Here is a 19,865-nt window from a genome sequence, read left to right on the forward strand (position 1 = left end):
GGTAAATTAGTTCACTGTAGCTGTGTGATTTCTCCTAAATTTATCAGTTTTCTTTGCATCATTAGATGCTGCTTCAAACTCTGGATCTTGCATGTGGACAAACCTTGGAATAACATCTGCCAGTAGCTGGGACACCAGAAAATGACAGAGAAGCTCCTTGCATGCTTGCCACTGCCTTTTCTTTCTTTCTTTCTTTTTTCTCAGAGGATGTTTAGTTCCCGTGTAGGATTTGGCTAGTTTATTCCCAGGAGTCTGAACCCAGTGTCTGAAAAGGGCATTACCTGGGTAAAGCCAGCCTGGCTCCTGGCAAGTCTTTAGGAGAAGCAGAGAACCTTCCCTGACTAATTTATTTTCAGGGGGTATTTTCTTGCTACTCTCCCATCCTTTTATGCATTCTCAGCTAGCTGAAGGCTTTGAAGTTAGATTGCAAATAGCTCTTTGGCTGTCTCTCTCTCCACCCCACTGAAATAAGGAAACCAGAACAACCATAGCTGTGGGAAGAGCTGTCCTTGTTACGTGGTTCCTCAGCAGAACACCCCTTCTTCTTTTCCTTCTTCCTTTTTCCCACCTCCTCCTCCCCCCACCAAGAAACCCTTTTTCCTCTTAATAAGATCTGCTTAAGACTTGAGGGAAAAGGCCATGGTTCCGTCAGGTGATAAATCCAATTTTAGAGCATTTCATATGTGGTGAAAACCAGGCAGCTGCCGGCTGCAGCCCCAAGATAGATGAGTGTTTTCTCTGCCAGGTCGGATCCGTTCCTCCCATGCAGTACGAGATGGGTCAGTCTGGCACACACTGGATTTCGGGATGGGTCTGGCACCCCTTGGTGCATCCTCTTGCTGTGCTTTAGGGCCTGTCTGGTTGTGTGGTTGTGTTTGTCTCATCTCAGGGGTTCGGAGGTTCATGGGTCTCACTGTTGATGAACCTGGACCCAAAGGATGTTGTTGGCCTTTGCTCCTGCTTCAATTTGAACTGTGCCTGCCTACACCTGCGAGCCTCTTGTACAAGCTGGAAGCCCAAGGACAATGCCTGGCTTCTCTGAATATCCCTTATTCAGTGGGTATGGAAGAAGCGTAACCACAGCATGTCACAGAACCTCCTTTCCCTTTCCAAAGGGAGAAAGAGATCGATGCAGCTCATCCAGCTTTCTGCTAAGGCAAATCTGGCAGCTGTGTTAGTTTACAGCTCTGAGGATTGCCATCCTGGAAAGCTCCTATTGTGGGCTCTTGAAAGTGTCGTTGAGAACTGAAGTAAGGTGCCAGGAGAATGGACTGCTAAAGGTGCTGGGGATGCCAGTTGAGTCTCATTCCCTTGGAATTGCGTTTCTCAAGTCGTCTTACTTCTGGATCAGTGCAGATCTTGTTACTGCAGACCACTAATCGTGCTGCGTCTGCTTCCCATCTGTCCTCTTCACGCAATTTTGTCCTTCCTTGAGTCCTTTGCTAAATAAAAGGAGTTTCCAGCTGCAGGGAGATACTTAGAGGCTGCTGAGCTTCATCCTCCAGGATTTTGTCTTGGAAAGAAAAATCCATGCATCACGTCACGAGGACACTAGAGCTTCAATTTCCAGTCATGTACAACTAGCCTGAACCCCTTGTGTTCAATTGATGTTTCTGTCTTCTGCTGTATTTTGCTTCGTGGTGCAACACCATTTCATGCTATTTGTCTTTGGGCTTTGCTTTGGGAAACACGGATTTCAGACTAAAGGAGGGGAGATTTAGACTGGCTATAAGGAAGGGGCTGGAGAAATGTCTGGAGGTGCTGAGCCCCATCTCATGCTCAAGCCATCGGCCAAGAGTTTGTAGGAAACCTGGCTGTGCAGATTCACATGGGGCTGTGTGGCATTTCCTTGCCCCTGCCCCGTCCTCAGGGATCAGCAGGAACTTCAGGGGAATTCTCCTTCAGTGATTTTACGCATTGACTTTAAATTTCTTTTTGGCACTAGAAGAAAAGAAAACGTGGCACAAATTAGGCTGGTGTTTACAATGCTGTTCGTTTACCGTGAGCGCTTGAATATTTTTGTCATTTGTTTTACCCATTGAGCAGCCTCGGAGCTGTGAAGAGGTTGGTTTGTGCCAAGGAATCCCTGCCATAAGTACCAGACCAAAACATGAGCTGAGCCTAGTGAGTGTCTGTGCGGTCAGGTAGGGTATTGTCATCTCTTGGAGCCTGAATTCTTTTTTTCAAGTAATTGCAGAGAATTTTCCAATCAATAGTAAAGAAACCAAGATACCCAAGTAACTTCTTACCTCTGGCAAGAAATCCTTGCTCCATTGCAGCTGTTCTGGTACCTTTTTTTGCACCAGAACGGCTGCAGGGCATAGTGTTGAGTCTGTGTCACCCTAATCTGTGTGTTTTGCTGTGTTTGCAGTCTTTGCCCAAGAGTCATATTTGCAAAATGCTGTATAAGTGTATGCTGCATAGATATCTTGCTCTTCTGTTCTCAAGATAGAAATGCATGTTGCTGAAGGTATTTATAATCATGCAGCTGTAATGGGTTAATCTTTTTAATATCCTGAGCTGGGCGCTTCATTACAGTGCAAATACACCTGAATGCTATCTTCATCCCAATTAAGAGCTGCTGTGATTGCAATCGCGTGCTCTGGCAGCAGCAGGAGGATGGGCGCTCCTTTCGCTGCCCAGAAGATGAAGGATGTGGCAAACCAGCCCAGGAGGAGGCAGCAGGCGTCTGTGGCATCAATCCAGGCTGTGTGGCGATGAGCTGCTGCTGTGGGCAGCTGTGATGGCACAGTTATCTGAGCAGGCAGGAAAACTGGCAGGGAGCACAGGCCACAGTTGGCTCTGTCCTCCTGCTCAGTGCCACCCTCGTTAATGTTCTTGTAGAGGGAAATGTGTGATTATAGTTGTCAATGTAAGAAATATTTATTGTTAAGTACAGTGCCGAGTCTGTCTTGTTCACGCCTGACACCCAGAGGTGTGAGTGCACAGCACAGGGCTGCTGCCGTGTCAGTGTGCCCGAGGGCTGCACCATGCTCCTGGGGGTGTGCCAGGGATGTGTTGGACCTGTGAGCCCTTCTCTGGTGGAAAGCAGATGAGCAGTGGGCAAGGCAGTGCTCCCTGAAGCCCTCACTGTGCTCTGCTGGGTGAGTTTTGGACCACGAGAGGTATTAGCAAGGTGAGTGGTGGGATTCTCTGGTCTGAGTTTGTATTTTTTTTTTTTTAAAGGAGCATTTCATTGAATCATGCCCCTGAAGGAGGAGCTGCAGGTGTGACAGCTTTGCATCCTCAGACTTCCCTTTTGTAAGAAATGCAAGCAACAGGTCTGAAGCATCGCGTTCTCTCTGATGTTTTCCACGGGAGGCAGGAGGACTGAGCTGTTACACAGCAGTGCTGCTCTCACCCAGGGAATGTAGCATGCTGGCCTGTTGCCAGATGTGGAGCACAGCGTGGGCTCAGCACAGGAGGGACCCAGAGGCTGTTCTCAGATCCGTCAGCGCTCGCTGCATGACTCTGTTCAGCCAGGTGTCACTTCCCTGCCTCTCCCTCACTTCTGGAGGGTTTTCCTTTCCCCCCTTTTTGTTACGGTAGGGGTGAGGCGTGCTCACTTGTGAGTGTTTTTAGATCCCTGCGTGGACTTGGTCCAAAACCAAGTGAGGACTGTTTGACGGTAGGGTTATGAAAACTTTTTTTCTGTAAGAACTGCTTCTGATTTTACTTCTAGCTGACTGAAAAGCTGCTGCTTAACATTTCAAGTGACAAAGATGGTCAGTATTCAAGCATGCAACTTATGAAGTTTTAGGCTTTAAGGAGTGATTTTTCCCATTTGGTTTCTATGAGCAGAGGTTGCTGCAGGCTTACAGGTTTGCTTCATCTTGCAAGCATAGGGTGCTTCACTTCATTAAAGCTAATGACCTTGCATCATGCTGATGCCATCGATCTTGCATTTCATTATTCTGATGCACCAGAGCTCGGCCAGGCTGCATCAGAGCAGCTATGTTCAGTGATAGAGGTTACCTACCTCAAATACAGGTAACTTGGTACCGATCAATGTGTTTAAATGAAATTAACTGTGAGCTGACGCTATTCAAAATGCATTCTGAATTCTTTTTAAAAGGAAATGAAAGCATGCACAGTTCCTCTGCCCATAGGAAAGGGACCGAACGGCATTCACGCTGAAGCTCCCAGCTGCTACTGCAATGTCAGTGCTCCTCTGGGCCGGGGAGAGAACAGCCTCTGCACACCTGGAGCTGCCAGTTCTGCATGCAAATATTAGGAAGTAGTTTCTTTTTGCTGCAGGTATGAACATTTGCTTGCTAAATGCTGGGTATTAGCTCTAAGATCGATACCCTGCATTCAGTAGCTCTCTACCCTGTCACTATTCAGATTGGTCAGAAGGGAGATCTTAGGATGTTTCTTTTGCTTAACTCAGGAGGCTGTACCTGAGCTAAACCGTGCTGTGCCAGGAGTAAGGGTGGCGGTTAGTGTGTTGGACAAACAATGAATGAGGCCCTTTATAAGCAGTTACACTGACATGAGTTTCTCCCAACAAATTTGCATCATTAAAACACCTTTGGAAAAATGTGTCATGCATATAATTAAATACCTGTTTGGCTAACTCTTAATTTAATTAATGCAAAGTGAAGATGGCAGCACAAATTAATTGAGATGGAAATAGCTTTTCTCTCAGTGGGCTAAAGGGAGGGTTTCTGGAGGCATTGTGCCCTCAGAAATGTGCAGGTGAACTCTGGGACTGATTGACACAGTTTTTTTGGCAGGGATAGAAATGATGTCCTCACAGCAGTACATATGTCAGATATCAGCTCACTTTTTTACCCTGTGAAAGCAAAGAGAGAATCCAGAAGGTAGTTTCTTTGGGAGGGCAGCACTGCTGCTTTTCAGCCTTACCTTGAGAGAGATTTGGTAGAAGCCACAGTAAATTCAAGTTCAGACAGGTAAATGGAAAGAAATTCATGCCACAAAAGGTCTTTCTATGTCTCCCCCTGATTTCTTTCTGTGCCTGTATCTTTCTCTCTCAGTTGGTGTCCATGTTTTTCCCCCTTAGATACAACTTTCCTGTAACTGTTCATCTGCTTTAAATATTAATTCTTCTTAACTTTCTTTAAAGACTTTCCCATAGAAGATCTTCTTTTGGTTTGACCTCTTTGCTAACCTTGTGTATTCCTTTTTTTTTCTCCTGCCCTTTTGGTCTTTTTCTCCCTGCTGCTAAATCTTTCTCTTTCCATTTTGCTTGGGATAAAACTGGAGCACAGATTGTTCACTGTGCAGGTGAATTGTCAGCCCCACACTGCAGGAAGCAGGGAATCTGTTGTTGCTTCCTGCAGACCCATATGAGCACAAGAACTTAGAATTGTCTTTCAGGAATATTAGTTGTTGCTTTAGCAGTTCTCAGCTCAGCTCGAGTGCACGTGTGAAGCATGTATGAATGAAGGAGGCTGATGTGCAGCTCAGCAGGGAGCCAGGCCAGGCCTACCAGCTCTGGTTTCAGGATCAGCTGCTCAGGATGCATGCAAGGGGACCCTACAGGTGGACTGGGGATCTCTGGGGGCCTGTGGCTGGGAACACACATTGTCCCCATGGTGCTGCTTGGTGCTGGAGCTCCACAGGGACTTCATGGAGTGACTTTCCTCCATACCCCCCGGGATGACGTGAATGCAAACATGAAGTCTGTTTTGTCTGTCTTTGGTAGTCTGAATGCTTTTGGCTTCCCATCCAGCACTGACTTGTAGTATGATCCAATTTTTGCAATTAGACCCAGTGCTTATAACAGTGCCTGTTGTGTTTGTTTGCTGAAAAACGGGATCTGTTTCACAGGAAGCTTGTTTACACCTGCCATGATCGTTTTGTTTGCTCTTCCTTTGCCCCTTTCACTGGAGCTGCATTAGCTGCAACTGCACAATGTCCTTTCATTCACTGGGATCCTCGGTGTGGGATGTTACTGTGGAGAAGCTGTGGAAGGGATGCAGGGTGCGAACCTCAGCACCCATTCGTGCTGTGAGCTGCTCTGCAGGGATAAACGTTGGTCTCCTTGTAGAGCTGAGATGAGGCATCTTCAGAGAGCTAAGATTGCAGTTGGCTTTTTTTGGGGTGATTCATGTGGTGTGTGAGCTGGTGGGCTTCTGCTGCAGCTGCAGAATGTGAGGAAGCCTGGGTGAGGGGAGGTGCTACGACAGGAGGATTTGTAAAGCTGCTGTGGCAAGCGCTGTGCTCAGCCTGCTCTCTGGTGGTAGCTGCTGTAGCAGGGATGACCTTTGATAAAAATGTGAAGCATTTGGTTTGATTGGGGTGGTTGTGGTTGCTCAGCTCCATACAGCTCACAACAGAGTCATCAAGTCAGCTGCTTTTGCTTTTGTTCTCTTACCCCTGTGCAAAATTCCTAGGTAAAAATTGAAATCACAGCAGCTTTGGGAAGAGAACTGCTGGTAAAGCTCCCCTGTGCAGCTCTCCACCGTCTGACAAAGACAGGGTTCCATTGCTCCTTTCTTTCAGGTCAGGAGAGTAGACAGCAGGTAACTGCTGGCCCAAAGCATGGAAGAAATAAACATCTTGGGAATCTTTGGTCAAGTTTGGTGGAAAACAGCCAGCAAGTTCCAAAAGCTCCTGCTGGCAGTGAGTTGCGGAGACACTTAAGTAGACCACTGGCTTGTGATCTCATTTCCTTGGCTGGCTGCAGGGGCGGGACATGGGATGGATGCTTTCTGTTTAGATGACAACACACAAACTGTTTGGCTCTTTTGTGTGAAGGTGTTGTGAGGAAGGAAGTGCTTGATTTGTTGTTTGAAGGAGGCAAGACAGTTATGCTTGTTGGGAGCTTGAGCAAGAAAGTCATGATGAGAGCTTCTGCTTTTCAGCCCTGAAAACGTGGTGGTATTTGCTGTCACCCTAGTGCTGGTTTTGCCACTTTTATCTGAGAAAGAAGGAAGAACGGGATAAATAGTTTTGGAGAAGGTAACTTGGGACCCTGTCTTGTTTTTGACATCTCACTAGTAAAATGCCAGCCCCGTTCATATGTCGTAGATAACTCCAGGTGTGGACGATGCCTCTTCCAATACTATCTGGTGTTGCATAGCAGGATTTTTTTTAACAATACCTGAGGGGTGTGACAGCCATCCCTGTGGCCTTTTGGTGCGGGAGGCACCTGCAGGATCCAAGTGCCTGTATGGCTTGCACATAGGAGTGAGCATTCATGTTGTGCTCGGGCTGGCTGGAGGGCCTCCAGTTTCTATCTTTTTGATGGTGGAGGTGGCACATCATTATCATTTTTGCATTTTATATAACTCTGTATCTGCATTTCTTGTGGCCAGTATTTGTTTTGCTTAGAAACATGACATAGGCTTTGTCTCTGAATCGCAGCATTTATGACTCTGTGAAATGTAAAAGTAATTTAAGCAGATTCAGGTTCTGTTTTTCAGCGTGAATTGCTTTGGCCCGGTAGAAACAACTTCTAATAGCAGCAGCCGTGTTTGCTATTGTCTTCCCACAATTAGAGGTTAAGAGTTGACAGCCAGTGAGTCAGAGATAATAATTTAAAAACATGGAAACTCTGTGTGCATGGTAAAAACTGAAGAATGAAACCTGTGGCATAATACACCTGTCAGTATTAGATGCAAATAGGAAATAATGCAGTGTGCAGTGAAAGGAGTTTGGGTTGTGTGTATTTTGCCAAGCATGGGAGCAATTCCTCCTCTTGCACAGAAGCTGAGATTTTGGGTCGATTGGTGCTGATGGTCTTTGAGAAAGCTTTTACCCCTGCTCCCTGAGGTCTGATATGGGAGAGAAAAGCTTCAATAGGCACCAGCTGCTGGGTGGGCCTTGTCTTTTTCAGAGCACTGTTTCCTTTCCTCCAATCTCAGTTAAAACCTGTGTCAATCTTGGGTTTATTAGAAGCAGCCAGAGCTGTGGTATTTAACACGAAAGGAGTGTGCTCCTCACCTTTCCTCTCTTGTTTCAGAGTCAGCATTCGTCAGGGGAGGACATGGAAATCTCTGATGATGAGATGAACCCCGCGCCCATCACCAGTGCAGAGTGTGCCAAAACCATTGTGGTCAACTCCTCAGTCAGCAACGCAGCCGTCATGGCCCCATCGATCCCTCCCCTGCCACCGCCGCCTGGATTCCCTCCTCTTCCTCCTCCTCCGCCACCACCTCCACAGCCAGGTTTCCCGATGCCTCCGCCGCTGCCCCCTCCGCCTCCTCCCACGCACCCTGCTGTTACCGTGCCCCCGCCACCACTCCCTGCACCCCCTGGGGTCCCTCCGCCTCACATCTTGCCTCCGCTTCCTCCCTTCCATCCTGGCATGTTCCCAGTCATGCAGGTGGATATGATAAGTGTCTTGGGCAACCACTGGGGCGGCATGCCCATGTCCTTCCAGATGCAAACTCAGATGCTGAGCCGCATGATGCAGGCACAGAACACATACCAGTATCCGCCTTTCATGGGGGGCAGGATGCAGTTTGTGAATCTGCCGCCCTACCGCCCGTTCTCTATGGGAGCAGCTCTTGGTCGTGGGCAGCAGTGGCCACCACTGCCCAAGTTTGACCCCTCGGTTCCGCCGCCGGGTTATGAGCCCAAGAAGGAAGATCCCCACAAAGCCACTGTGGATGGAGTCCTCCTGGTCATCGTGAAGGAACTGAAGGCTATCATGAAAAGGGACCTGAACCGGAAGATGGTTGAAGTGGTAGCGTTTCGGGCATTTGATGACTGGTGGGACAAAAAGGAGCGGCTGGCAAAGGTAGGCTTCTGTGTTGTGTGTGCTGGGTCACACTGCTTGTGGCCAGGGGTGTGTAAGGAGAGATATGGGTCTGAATTAAAAAACGAAGCAACAAAAAAAAAAACCAACCTTAAATTGCTACGGTACCTAGAACTGAAGCAAAAAAAAAAAAAAAAAATAGAGCCACAGAGTAGTTTTGCTGTGAGAAACCCCATTGCTTGAGGCTGCAGAAATGGAGTGGGAAGCAGGTATGTCCCACATCTGCTTCTGTGCCTCCCCTGGTGTCCGTGCCAGGCAGGTCAGGAGCAGCAAACTTGAGCCTACAGATGTCTGGAAGGTGACACTGCTGCTGCAGGCAGCTGCCTCGGGACAAGTTAGCACCTCGGTGTTAAACCTGGCTCAGTTTTGTGGTGCTGCAATATGCGTTTTGTGCTGCTTTGCCATGAGAACAAATGTGGTCTTAGATGTGCGTACCTTGCTCCCTCCCATATTGAGGCACAATCCGAGGGGGACAATGGGCAAATCCTCTGCTTTTCCAGGTGTTCTGAGGGGCTGTATGTCCTCACTGAGAAGGGCATTGTTACTGCCGCAGTCCATGGGCTAGGTGACATCTGAGGATCACTGAAGTCACCGGTGCATCTCTGCAGACTTGCTCTGCCAAGACTGAGCTCCACTGAGCATCAGTAGTGGGACAGGGACAGCTTCTCCTTCAGGCAGAGATAGGAGAGCCTTCAACATTAAGGGGCCTTGCTATTAAACTCCCCAAAGTTCAGCCTTTTACTCTTGCTTCTCCTTTCTCTTTTCACCCTTTGCAGTAGTCCCAGGGCCTGAAATTGGAGAAATGTAGGAAATCTTTTTTTGTGGTCTGGGCCACTGGTGGCTGCTTCCAGGAAGGAGTTTGCAGGAAGAAATGACTCCAAGATTGGGATACAAACTGGCAAAGGCTTCTTGCATCGAAGAGGAAGCTGAACTTCAGCTCCAAAAAGCAGGAGTGCTTGAAACCATGGAACCAGAACTCTCTGTGCCCACTTTGTACAACAAAGTCCAGGAGCATTCCCAGTTCTGCACTCCTCCCTCCTCCCCAGTGCTTGTGTATGACAGCAATTAATGCAGAAGCTGAACATTGGCCAAATACATGAGGATTAGTTAAAGGAGCAGCTTCGCATGAATTGTCTGATTCTTTGTCAGCCAATTTCAAGCATTCCTCAGCCAGCAAACAGCTCTGTGATTTAATACACAGTGAAATGAACTCTACCCCCCAAAATCTAATGCTATAGAAAGATTCATGCAGTCTTCACAGTGACTACTACAATGAGTTGTTTAAAAGCATATATTCAAAAAAAATAATAATAAAGCAACACCAAAAGCCGCGGCTGCACTTTCTGTTTCAGATACCAGTTTCCAGAGCAGTACCCTTACCACAGGCTCTGTAAGCTGCTTGCATGTTCGCTCTCGTGCCTGAGATTGCTCCTTGGCTTACAGAGCAGTTGGTAATGCTGCTGCAAAACAACTGCTTCCTGACAGTGTGATCTGCTTGGGCTTTGAGTTGGCTGATGGGCAACGAGGAGCCTGGTCCTTTGCTCCTGGCTAATGCACAGAGCTGCTGCCTCCACAAGCGAGTATGTGCTAGCAGTGTTGGAGTTGGTCCCTGAGCTTCCAGGGGAGCGAGTGGAATGGATCCCCAAAGCAGCTGCTGAAGTACCCAAGAAATGGTTTTAAACCGGGCTCTGCAGTGAAGAAGCAGAAGCAAGTTGAGGCAGGCCTGCAGGGGTGCTCGGGCTCCTGTATGCACTGTGCTGGGTTGGATTTGCAGCTCACATTGGTAAGGGAAGCTGGCTGTGCCACAGCAACTTGCTACAGCATGGGTTGTGCTGGAGGTGAGCAATCTAATGGAACGTACAGAAAAACTCATGTTTTTTGTCCAGGAGCCATTGCCTCTTCAGGGCAGTGTCTGGAGAAGCTTCTGCCAGGCTGTGTGTCATGTTGCACTTGGGGAAACCGCCCAGGTCTGAGCCTTGTTTCTGCTAGGACCAGCCATAATCTGTCTGTTTTTGCCCAAGGAGAACAAACTAGGAATATTAAGCTAAGTGGCACCTTCTTATTGTTGGTGTGTTCCTGTCCAATGGCTCCTTGGTGGCACCTTTGGGCTGGGGCTCCACACACTTCGCCATCACGGATTTTTCTAGAACAGACCAAGGCTTCCAGGCACTCTTTGAGCTGAAAGGGCATCAGCACACAAGTGTCTCCCCCCAAAACAGACCCTGTGTCTCCATTTCCTCCCTCCTAATGGTTTTAATTGGAGCTCCTCATATCATTTTTTTCTTGCTGATTAATAGTAGTGAAAAAAAACTATTATTTTTCAGACATTTGGAAGTATAAATAAGGCAACATATGTGCTTGTTTGCATCTTTCTCTCTAGAAATATATGAGGCAAGTTTGTAGAAAGAAAGATCTTTTAGTACCTTGTGTCCTTGGACCATCAGCTGCAGCAGCCCTTCTCTTCCTTCATAGCAGAGATTGAACCTCATTGTGACTGTGTGAGCTCCTCCCATGTGCTGGTTCCTGCAGTCAGTGTGTCCCTCTTTGCAAAGGCTTCTAGAAGCCTTGTGGGTTTTGTTTTTGGTTGTTTTTTTTGTTTTTTTTTTCATTTTTCCAGGCTGCCCAATAATGTTCAGTCAAAAATTATCTGTGCAGTGCTTCTGACTGCCCCTGAACTTTCAGCACTGCATGGAAATACCACATACTTATCACTCCAATGCCTCAGCTTTTGTTTCTCCCCTTTCTGGCTACTATATCAGCTTGGCTGCTGCTGATTTCCAAAAAGCATATTGCTTTAGGTGTAGAGTGGGAAAACGCAAGGGTAAAGCTGGTGTCCTAGGTCAGGCATGCTGAAAAATGTACGGGGTGAATGCTGCAAAGGAGGATGTTGCTGGGGAAGGCGGTACATACCATGGTCTATGCCTGGAAAACACTTCCCAAGTCCAGTGCTGCTTGGGTGGCTGAGCAAAGATGCATTAAGCACAGTGCCAGGAATAACCAACCATCCCTAGGCACGGAGGGCTGCTGTCTGGGTTCTCTGCTTGATATTCTCATTAGTACTGTCCTTTATTAGCAGGAGAGTTGAGCTTACGCTTCCTTTTCAGTGATTACGCTCTAGCAAATTAGCTCTGTTGGTGTCTATAAGTGAAAACGACTTTTAGCCAATGTTGCACCACTGACTGATGCAAGTGAATGTTACCTCCAGTGCCCTTGCTCAAGACAAGTGTGCCGTGATGTCTATCTGCTTTGCTACTTGGCAGTATGATGGCTCCAAATGCAAAATCTCTTGGTGTCCATGCGAAACCACTCGTCTGAGAAGTCTCCACAGGTTTGCCTTGTGCAGAGCAAATAACTTCTTAAAATGCAAGGGGGAGAAGGCTTCTCGAAGATGGGAAGGTCTCATTGTCAAGAAGAGCTTCTGTGCTTTCTCCCTTTCAGGTGGTGTGGTCATGTGATGCATGTCCAGATGCCTTCAGAGAAACTGATGCCCGAGCAAGGGAGGGGTATTTCATGAACCCCAACTATCTAAATGATTTCTGGAGTTCACATTCTCCCCAGGAAACCTCTCCCTTCTCTTTTCTAAAGGTCTTTTTTTTTTTTTTTTTTCCCTCTGTTGCAGGCATCTCTCACTCCAGTGAAGTCCGGAGGAGAACTGGAGGAGAAACCAAAGCCAAAGGATCGAATCACATCTTGTCTCTTGGAGAACTGGAACAAAGGCGAAGGCCTGGGATACGAGGGAATGGGCTTGGGCATTGGGTTACGAGGGGCCATCCGGTTGCCATCCTTCAAGGTAAAAACAAAGATCTGTCTTCATTACACTAATGTTCCCTAAAGGAGTAGTAGGAGAATAGACCTAGCGAGATTTGTACCCCAGAGCACTACAGGCTGTTAGCCTCACACTGTTCCCTTATAGAATTCCTTCCTGCGGCATCCCTTCTAAGCCACCACTAAAAAATCAAGGATGCTCTTACTCAGTCTTAGCCTTTCATCTGCCGCTTGTGTGAACTGTTGGTAAAGGATTTCTGCTCTGCCTGTATGTGCCTATGTGCTGGTTTCAGTTGAGACAGTGTTAGGATGCAGTGCTTCATCATGGCTGTGAAAATATGCTTATGCTAGTAGCACTTTACAGTTATTTCTTTGCTTAGAACTCTGTAAGCAGAGTTTATTCAGAGCTGGATTTACCATTCATAATAGGCCTGTAACACCACTAGATCTCTGGATTTTGAGGCTTAGCTATTTTGCCTAAGTTGTCTGTAATGTCTTGCAGTTTGGCAGCTGAGTCACACCTGAAATTTGATTAAAAATGTTCTGTACCTCATGTGAGTTTAGAGGATCAGACTTACAACTATAGGGTCACTTACTCTAAAGATTATTTGTGCTTCCTGCCAAGAAGCAGAAGCGTAAAAAAATGAAAAGTATCCTTTTTTCTTTTTTTTTTTAAATAAAAAAAATAAGTGGTGATATAGAGGGCTTCCTTGAAACTGAAGTTTTGAATGCAAAGGAATGCATGTAAAGATTTGGGACTAGAGATTCAGCAGTCTTGATTTAAAATAAAACTTATTTTGAGGTTCTTTAAGATGTCATAGGCTCAGGCTCTTTTCCTGTTCTGCTACAACTCAGACCCATGCATTGGTCACAAGCTATCTCTGTCAGATTCAAAGTACCTGATGATGACATGCACCATGCTGGCATGGAAAGTGTTTTGATTCAAACTGAAGGGGTGGAATTTCATTCACAGTAAAATGCTGTTTGCAAGAAAATAAAAGGATCAAGAGTTGGGGAAGTGGCCCTTGATTTCTGGGTGTAAGTCACAGTAGCAAAGTGAAGCAGTAGCAGTTTGTTTAAGAAGTTGATTTCTGCTGTTTCTAAACTCTTTTAGAAATGCAAATTTTGTCTTTTGTTCAGGTGAAAAGAAAGGAGCCACCAGAAGCTGCCTCAGCAGGAGATCAGAAGAGAATCCGGCCTTCTACTTCTGTTGATGATGAAGATGAAGGTTTGCACAGCACATTTGTTTCAAACCCAAGCAGATGAAAGCCACATGCAAGCTGAATTCTTTTAAACTTCACAGCAGTGTGCTCACTTACAGTTAGACACAGAGTAAAGGATTTGAGCCAAAGCCCTGCCTCTTGCAAACCTCTCATCAGCTGGCAGATGTCTCCTCTGGATTCAGTTATCTTACATTCACTGGCGGGAAACTTAAGACCTGCATTTTATGAACACTTATGCCCTATTCTAGATTTGGTGACGCAGAGCTGGTCACCCAGCAGAGGGAGCTCAGATTAGTTGGATTGTATTCTAGAGGCATGCTTGCAAATCACTGTGTATGTTGAGGGAGAAAGCAAGTAAGAGACAGTTTGCCCTGCACGGTTTTTAAATTTATTTGCCAGAAGAATCTGTTTTCAAATATTAGCTTTTTTTTCCCCTTCTGGAAACATGGAAGAATGGAGATAAGGGTATTCAAAGCTTCGTGTCTTTATTTTGCATTAGAAAGTGGGTTTAAATTAGTTGTACTATAAACTTGATTCAGACAAGTAATTGGTTTTAAAGTTAAAGTATAGAAGCAAAGGTTTGGGTTTTTTTTTTTAATTGAAAAGAGAGAGGAATTAAATCATAAGAACCAAGGTTAACTAAGCATCTTTCTCATAACTAGACCCACAAATCCATCAGTTCTTCAAGGAGTAAAGCAAACCCTGAGTTGTTAAAGCATTCATATCCCTTAGTGTTACTCTGCTTAGGAAGGCATCCAGGGAGTTTCCCAGCATGAATCATACACTGTGCCTTCCTTCTCTAATTCATGGGGAAGCTCACCTCCACTGGTGCAATATATTCTTACGTTTCTTGGATCAGACTCTTCTGCATTCTGTTCTGATTTTCTTGCCTCAAAAATACATTTTTCTTACGGATGGTACAATTTTGTAGTACTCTTCTCCAAGCAGTGTCCAAGACAGTGTTGGATCAGACAATCTCTTGGCAAGACGCTCTTTGGATTCCTATTGTGATCTCGTGGTGCCATGTCTCTTAGCTGTTCTGCCTAGAGCTTGTCAGTTTTGGCTTCCTGCATAATGCCTTCCTTGGGACTTTCAACACTTTGCACCCAGTCTCACCCTCACTTGCACTGTGAAATTAGTAAGTGCCTGTGAGCTTGGGGACTCACACCACATGGACACATTGCTCCAACTTTGATCTTCCCAAAGCAAAAGCTTTCATGATGTGATATACAAAGTCTCTTGCAGAGTATTTGATGTCAATTTCCTTCATGTTTTTGCTCACCAGAGTCGGAGAGGGACAGAGATGCTTCTGATGCAACATCTGACCTGTCGAAGAAGGATGCAGAAGCAGTGGGGCTGAGGCGGCGACCAGCAAGGCCGCTGGAGCTCGACAGCGAGGGGGAAGAGGGAGATGAGACATCAGGGAAAGAGGAAGAGTCCTCCTCAGAGAAAGAAGAGGAGCAGGAGGAAGAAGGAGGCTTGGTGAAAGCGGCACCTGGCAAGGTATGTTGGTTTGTGATTGCAGTTCTGAATGCTGTCTGTCATTAAAAGGGGTCCTAGTAATTCCAAATCTCAACATTACTTTCTCTGGAAGATGAGTGCTCCTCATACGGTCTTTCCTAAAATAACCTGTAGGAGAGAACCCCTCAGATTCTCTGGTCAACATCCCTGAGAGTCACTGGTGATTACTGCAGTGACAGCCAGGTCTGCAGGTCACTGTTCATTTCTCACAATCCTTTCTTGCGAAGGAGGAAGAGGAGGATGAAGATGATGAGGAAGATGAGGATGAGGATGATGAAGATGAAGAGGATTATGAGGAGACAGGTGTTGAAACAAGTGACAAAGAGGAAGAGCAGGACTCTGAGGAGGGTAAGCAATTCCAAAGAAATCAACACGTTTGTCTTTCAGGTCATGTGGGATCTCCCTTTTGCGCTCTACCTGTAAGCCAGTGTTTATTTGTGCACCCCTTTCACTGAAAGGCATTTTTTTACAGGGTAATTTATACAGATATACATAATCTCAGTACAAATGTATTAAAGAGGCAATCCGCCAAGACACTGATGTGGGCAGGGTGCCAGGCAGTGCTAGCTCTGCTGCTTATTGAGCTGCCTGCTGTATGGTGATTGCTGTTAGCATCCAAATGCTTGGTTTAATAATCCTTGCAAAAAATAAACTGTGAGGGGATTCCTTCAAATCCACCTGTTGCTGTTGATGCTGTTACAAGTGGGGAAACAATATTTATTCCTGTAGTAGGGCCTGATTGTTTACTGAAGTTAAAAAGCAGAACTAATGATAACCTGCTCTTCTTGTAGAAGATGTAGCAAGTCCCTCATCTTCCAAGGCTGAGGCTGAATCATCAGATGAAAGTGAGGACTCCTCTGAATTTGAATCAAGTTCGGACTCAGATGAAGATGATGATGAGGAGGAGGAGGATGAAGATGAGGAAGAGGAGGAGGAGGAAGAAGAAGAGGTGGCTGAAGATCAGGACAGAGAAGCCATGGTTGCTGAGACAGAGCATGAACCTGCCAGTCATGAGCTTCCTGATGATAAGAGGGAGACCATTTTGGAGCTGTATCCTGTGGACTACATGGATGCAACGGGCTTGGGACTCTCAGAGCCAGCTTTGGTAGAGAAGGATGAAGGGATGGAAGAAGTCAAAGCAGAGGAAAGTGAATGTGATCAAGTCCCAGAGGAATCTATTGCTGCTGAAACACTGAAACAGTTGGTTATGGAAAGAGACCAGGAGACAAAACTTGCACTGTCTCCCATCTGCAGGCCAGGTATAACCTTCCTTTTGGTTTGGCACTTTCCAAATACAGTATTCTTGCAGCATCCACTATGTATGATTTTGTTTCCATTGTTATTTCTTCCTCTGGTCTTGGCTCTAGGCTAGGAATAATCTGGACAAGGAAAAAGGTCTGTGTTGAACTTTTTCAAAGTTCAGTACAGACCTTTTTCCTTGAGATAATGGTGGTTATTGTATCCAGAATCTTGTCCTGGACCAATTTAGTGTCCTACAGGAACTGAACAGTTGTCATCGTCCAAATGTGACTGGAAGGTGTGGTGGCTGAAGCTCAAGATAGTAAAGCCATGGCTGCTAAGACAAAACAAGAATCTGTGCTTAATGAGCCACTACTGACCATTGTTGGTTTTAATACCAGAGAAGTATGTGACTGTTAAACTGTGTGTGGCAGGTGAGTGGAGTCTTAGAATTCTATCTGGTTCCTGGTACTATTGTTATTATTTTAAACTTAGTTCTTTTAAGTGAACGATATCCCCTGATTTGCTGGAAGAGCAAAATTGACTTAATTCAGTACACGGTTGTGTATAACCCACGAAGACTAGATTAGGATTAGAATGCAGAAAGCTTGACAAATTCTGCAGCAGGAAGGGGGAAGCCAACAGGGAGTGCAATATCTGGTGTAGTGAGCTTTGAGCAGGACAGTGTCTGAGGGCTGCAGATCTGGGGACTGGGTGGTATTTTGCCACCTGCAGAGCTGGAAATCTGGTCTCCGCCCAGGATATCACTCTTTGGCTGTCATAAAATCCAAATGACTTAGAGGCTAAATGTTAAACCAGGCACAAGCTCAAACTGCAGCATTCTTCTTGTGCTGCCCAGCCTGGTCATACAGGTGTGATGTGAATTTGACCCTTCTCCAGCGATTCCCTGGTTCATTCAGCGCAGATGGATAACGCTTCCCCTCCAGTTCTCCAGGCATTTCCCCTTCCTTTTGCTCTCCCACTTCAAAATGTTATTTTGAGCTGTCTAAGATGATTCACTGTTGATTCATTTTGGCCCTGGATCTAAGGAGGTAAATAAACTCCAGACAAATGAGCCTGCTGCAGAGAGAAAGCAGCATATAAATTGCCTCACTGATACCATCTGAGTGTCTCCTCATTCATTACAAGGCCTTTCCATTTCCTTCATGGGTTGTTCAGGAGTATTACGCCTCTCCCTTCCCTGTTTCCATCCTTGGAGAGCTGAGGGTGCTTCTTGGTCCTGCAATTAGTTTACCTTCCCACATCAGAAAAGCTGATTGCTTGGGGCTCTGACACATGTCCTCCACAGGCCTTGCCCTGCAATTCATGAATGCTGCTTATGTCTGCAAAAAGATGGTCAGGGGGTTTGAAAGCAGAAAACCTTCATTCTGGGCTGTGTAGTAGCCAATCCTCAAATTAATAGTGTGTTTTTTTAATGGTCCATTAGGGATGTCTGTGGTAGTGTCTAATTACTCCATACCCTGTGCCTCTAAAATGTAAAGCATTGGTGTTTTTAAAGCTTCCCAGTGGAACTGAACTGTTCTGTAACTGCAGCATCTTTAACAAGCCTTTACTGGCAAGTGGTGTGTAACCAAGTGGAAGCAACACTTCTGATTCCTTTTTTTTTTTTCCTAGTCGAAGAGCCTGAACCCATTGTCATGCTGGAGCCAGAGGTACAAGAATGTCCAAAGCCTGAATCGCAAGATGAGGCTGGCACGGTCTGTCTCTCGACTCCAGTGGCAGTCTTTGGAGAACCTCTGCCCAACAAAAGCAGCTTCTTTAGCAAGTCTGATGATAGCAGCTTAGAAGCTCATGTTAAAACAAAGCTGCCCTCTGCAGTGGAGGAGGAGGACCGGCTGCCTCGCACGCCTGGACGAGAGGTGGTGGTCCACTCAGAGACTGATATTCTTTTGCTTCCAGCCCACAGGGTGCCATCCTCCACACTTCCCTTGCCATCAACCCCCGGTAAAGAGGAATCTTCAGTCCCTCCTGAAAAGTTCTCTGAACAATTAATGGTGACCAAAACGTCCATAGAAGAGGAGATTCCTAGGACTCCTGGGCGGGACATTTTGGCCAAATCTTCACACCCCCTTGGAAAGTCGCAGAGCACAGACACTGTTCCAGCCACGCCCGGAAGTGATGCTCCCCTTACGGGAAGCAGCTTGACGCTCAGTTCCCCTCAAGTCCCAGGGAGCCCCTTTTCCTACCCATCCCAGTCTCCTGGCATTAACAGTGGCATTCCTCGGACTCCTGGGAGAGATTTCAATTTCACGCCTACTTTCCCAGAGGCTGGTGCTACCATTCCTTGCCTTCTGTCTGGCAAGAAACAGTCAGAGGATGACTTAGATGAGAAACCCTTTAAAGAGCCTCTTGGTGCTTCCCTTACTATCAGCATGAACAGTGTTCCTTCTCCTATCCCCTTTGCCAGCCCCACGCAAGCAGATTTCCGCACAGACATGGGCTTGCCACCGAACGAGCCAATACCCATAGCAGCCCTGCCATGCTTACCTGGAGATGGAAGAATGCCCATCGAGGAGTGCAAGGCAGAAGTAAAATCTGTTTTGCTCTCACCAGAAGCACCCATTGGTGCATCTATTCTTCCTCCTCCCCCACCACCTTCTGTTCTTCCCAAAAGGAGGCCGGGTCGGCCAAGACGGTCCCCACCTTCTGTCCTCTCATTGGATATGTACTCGGGCAAAACCATTGAGCCACCTCCTGTCCCCGCGGCCTTGGTAGAAAGTGCTATGAGCAAAGAGCTATTGAGTGCACATCCCGATGCTTTCTATGGACTGAAGGACCCTGAAGCCGTCACACTGGATTTCAGGAATGACAGCTTCCATGAGAAAATAGCAGCTGAGACAGTTGCAGAGAAACTGCCATTTAAGGAATTGGAGAACCAGTGGAATGAAGACTTCAAGGAAGAAGAAGGTCACGTGAAGCCTAAAAGACAGTGGCGAAGGCAGAAGAAGTCACCCGAGCACCTCCCAGTGATTCCTTCCCCAGAGTATTCCCCACCCCGACCTCAGTTCAGGCCACGCTCCGAGTTTGAGGAAATGACCATTTTGTATGATATTTGGAATGGAGGCATAGATGAGGAAGATATCAAATTCATGTGTATCACATATGACCGCCTCCTGCAGCAGGACAATGGTATGGACTGGCTCAATGACACACTGTGGGTATTCCATCCTTATATCCTTTCTCACTGGTGCTCTGCATTACACAACACATGCAAGATGGTCATTTTTTGCAAAAGACAAAGTTAATGGGTGGAAGAAGCCTTTGCTGATTAGAATAGCAATTACTTATTTTAGCAGAGAATTTTAGACTTTTGTTCCCTGAAGCTACAATATAGAAATACCACAGAAGTGGCTGTTGCGCTGCATTTT

General features: G+C 46.4%; 1 protein-coding gene across 1 annotated transcript in view; it reads left to right on the forward strand.

Annotated features, from left to right (window-relative positions):
- The window catches only part of SETD1B (SET domain containing 1B), a 46,389-nt gene that overhangs the window by 18,616 nt on the left and 7,908 nt on the right, over positions 1-19,865 (forward strand). The window contains exons 7-13 of the mRNA XM_021413274.1: positions 7,931-8,710; positions 12,348-12,518; positions 13,634-13,721; positions 15,002-15,219; positions 15,465-15,585; positions 16,029-16,496; positions 18,112-19,668. Of these exons, the coding sequence (XP_021268949.1) occupies positions 7,931-8,710; positions 12,348-12,518; positions 13,634-13,721; positions 15,002-15,219; positions 15,465-15,585; positions 16,029-16,496; positions 18,112-19,668 (3,403 nt within the window). The remainder of the gene's footprint in view (positions 1-7,930; positions 8,711-12,347; positions 12,519-13,633; positions 13,722-15,001; positions 15,220-15,464; positions 15,586-16,028; positions 16,497-18,111; positions 19,669-19,865) is intronic.

Source organism: Numida meleagris, chromosome 14 (genome assembly GCF_002078875.1).
Source record: "Numida meleagris isolate 19003 breed g44 Domestic line chromosome 14, NumMel1.0, whole genome shotgun sequence".
NCBI classification, from domain to species: Eukaryota; Metazoa; Chordata; class Aves; order Galliformes; family Numididae; genus Numida; species Numida meleagris.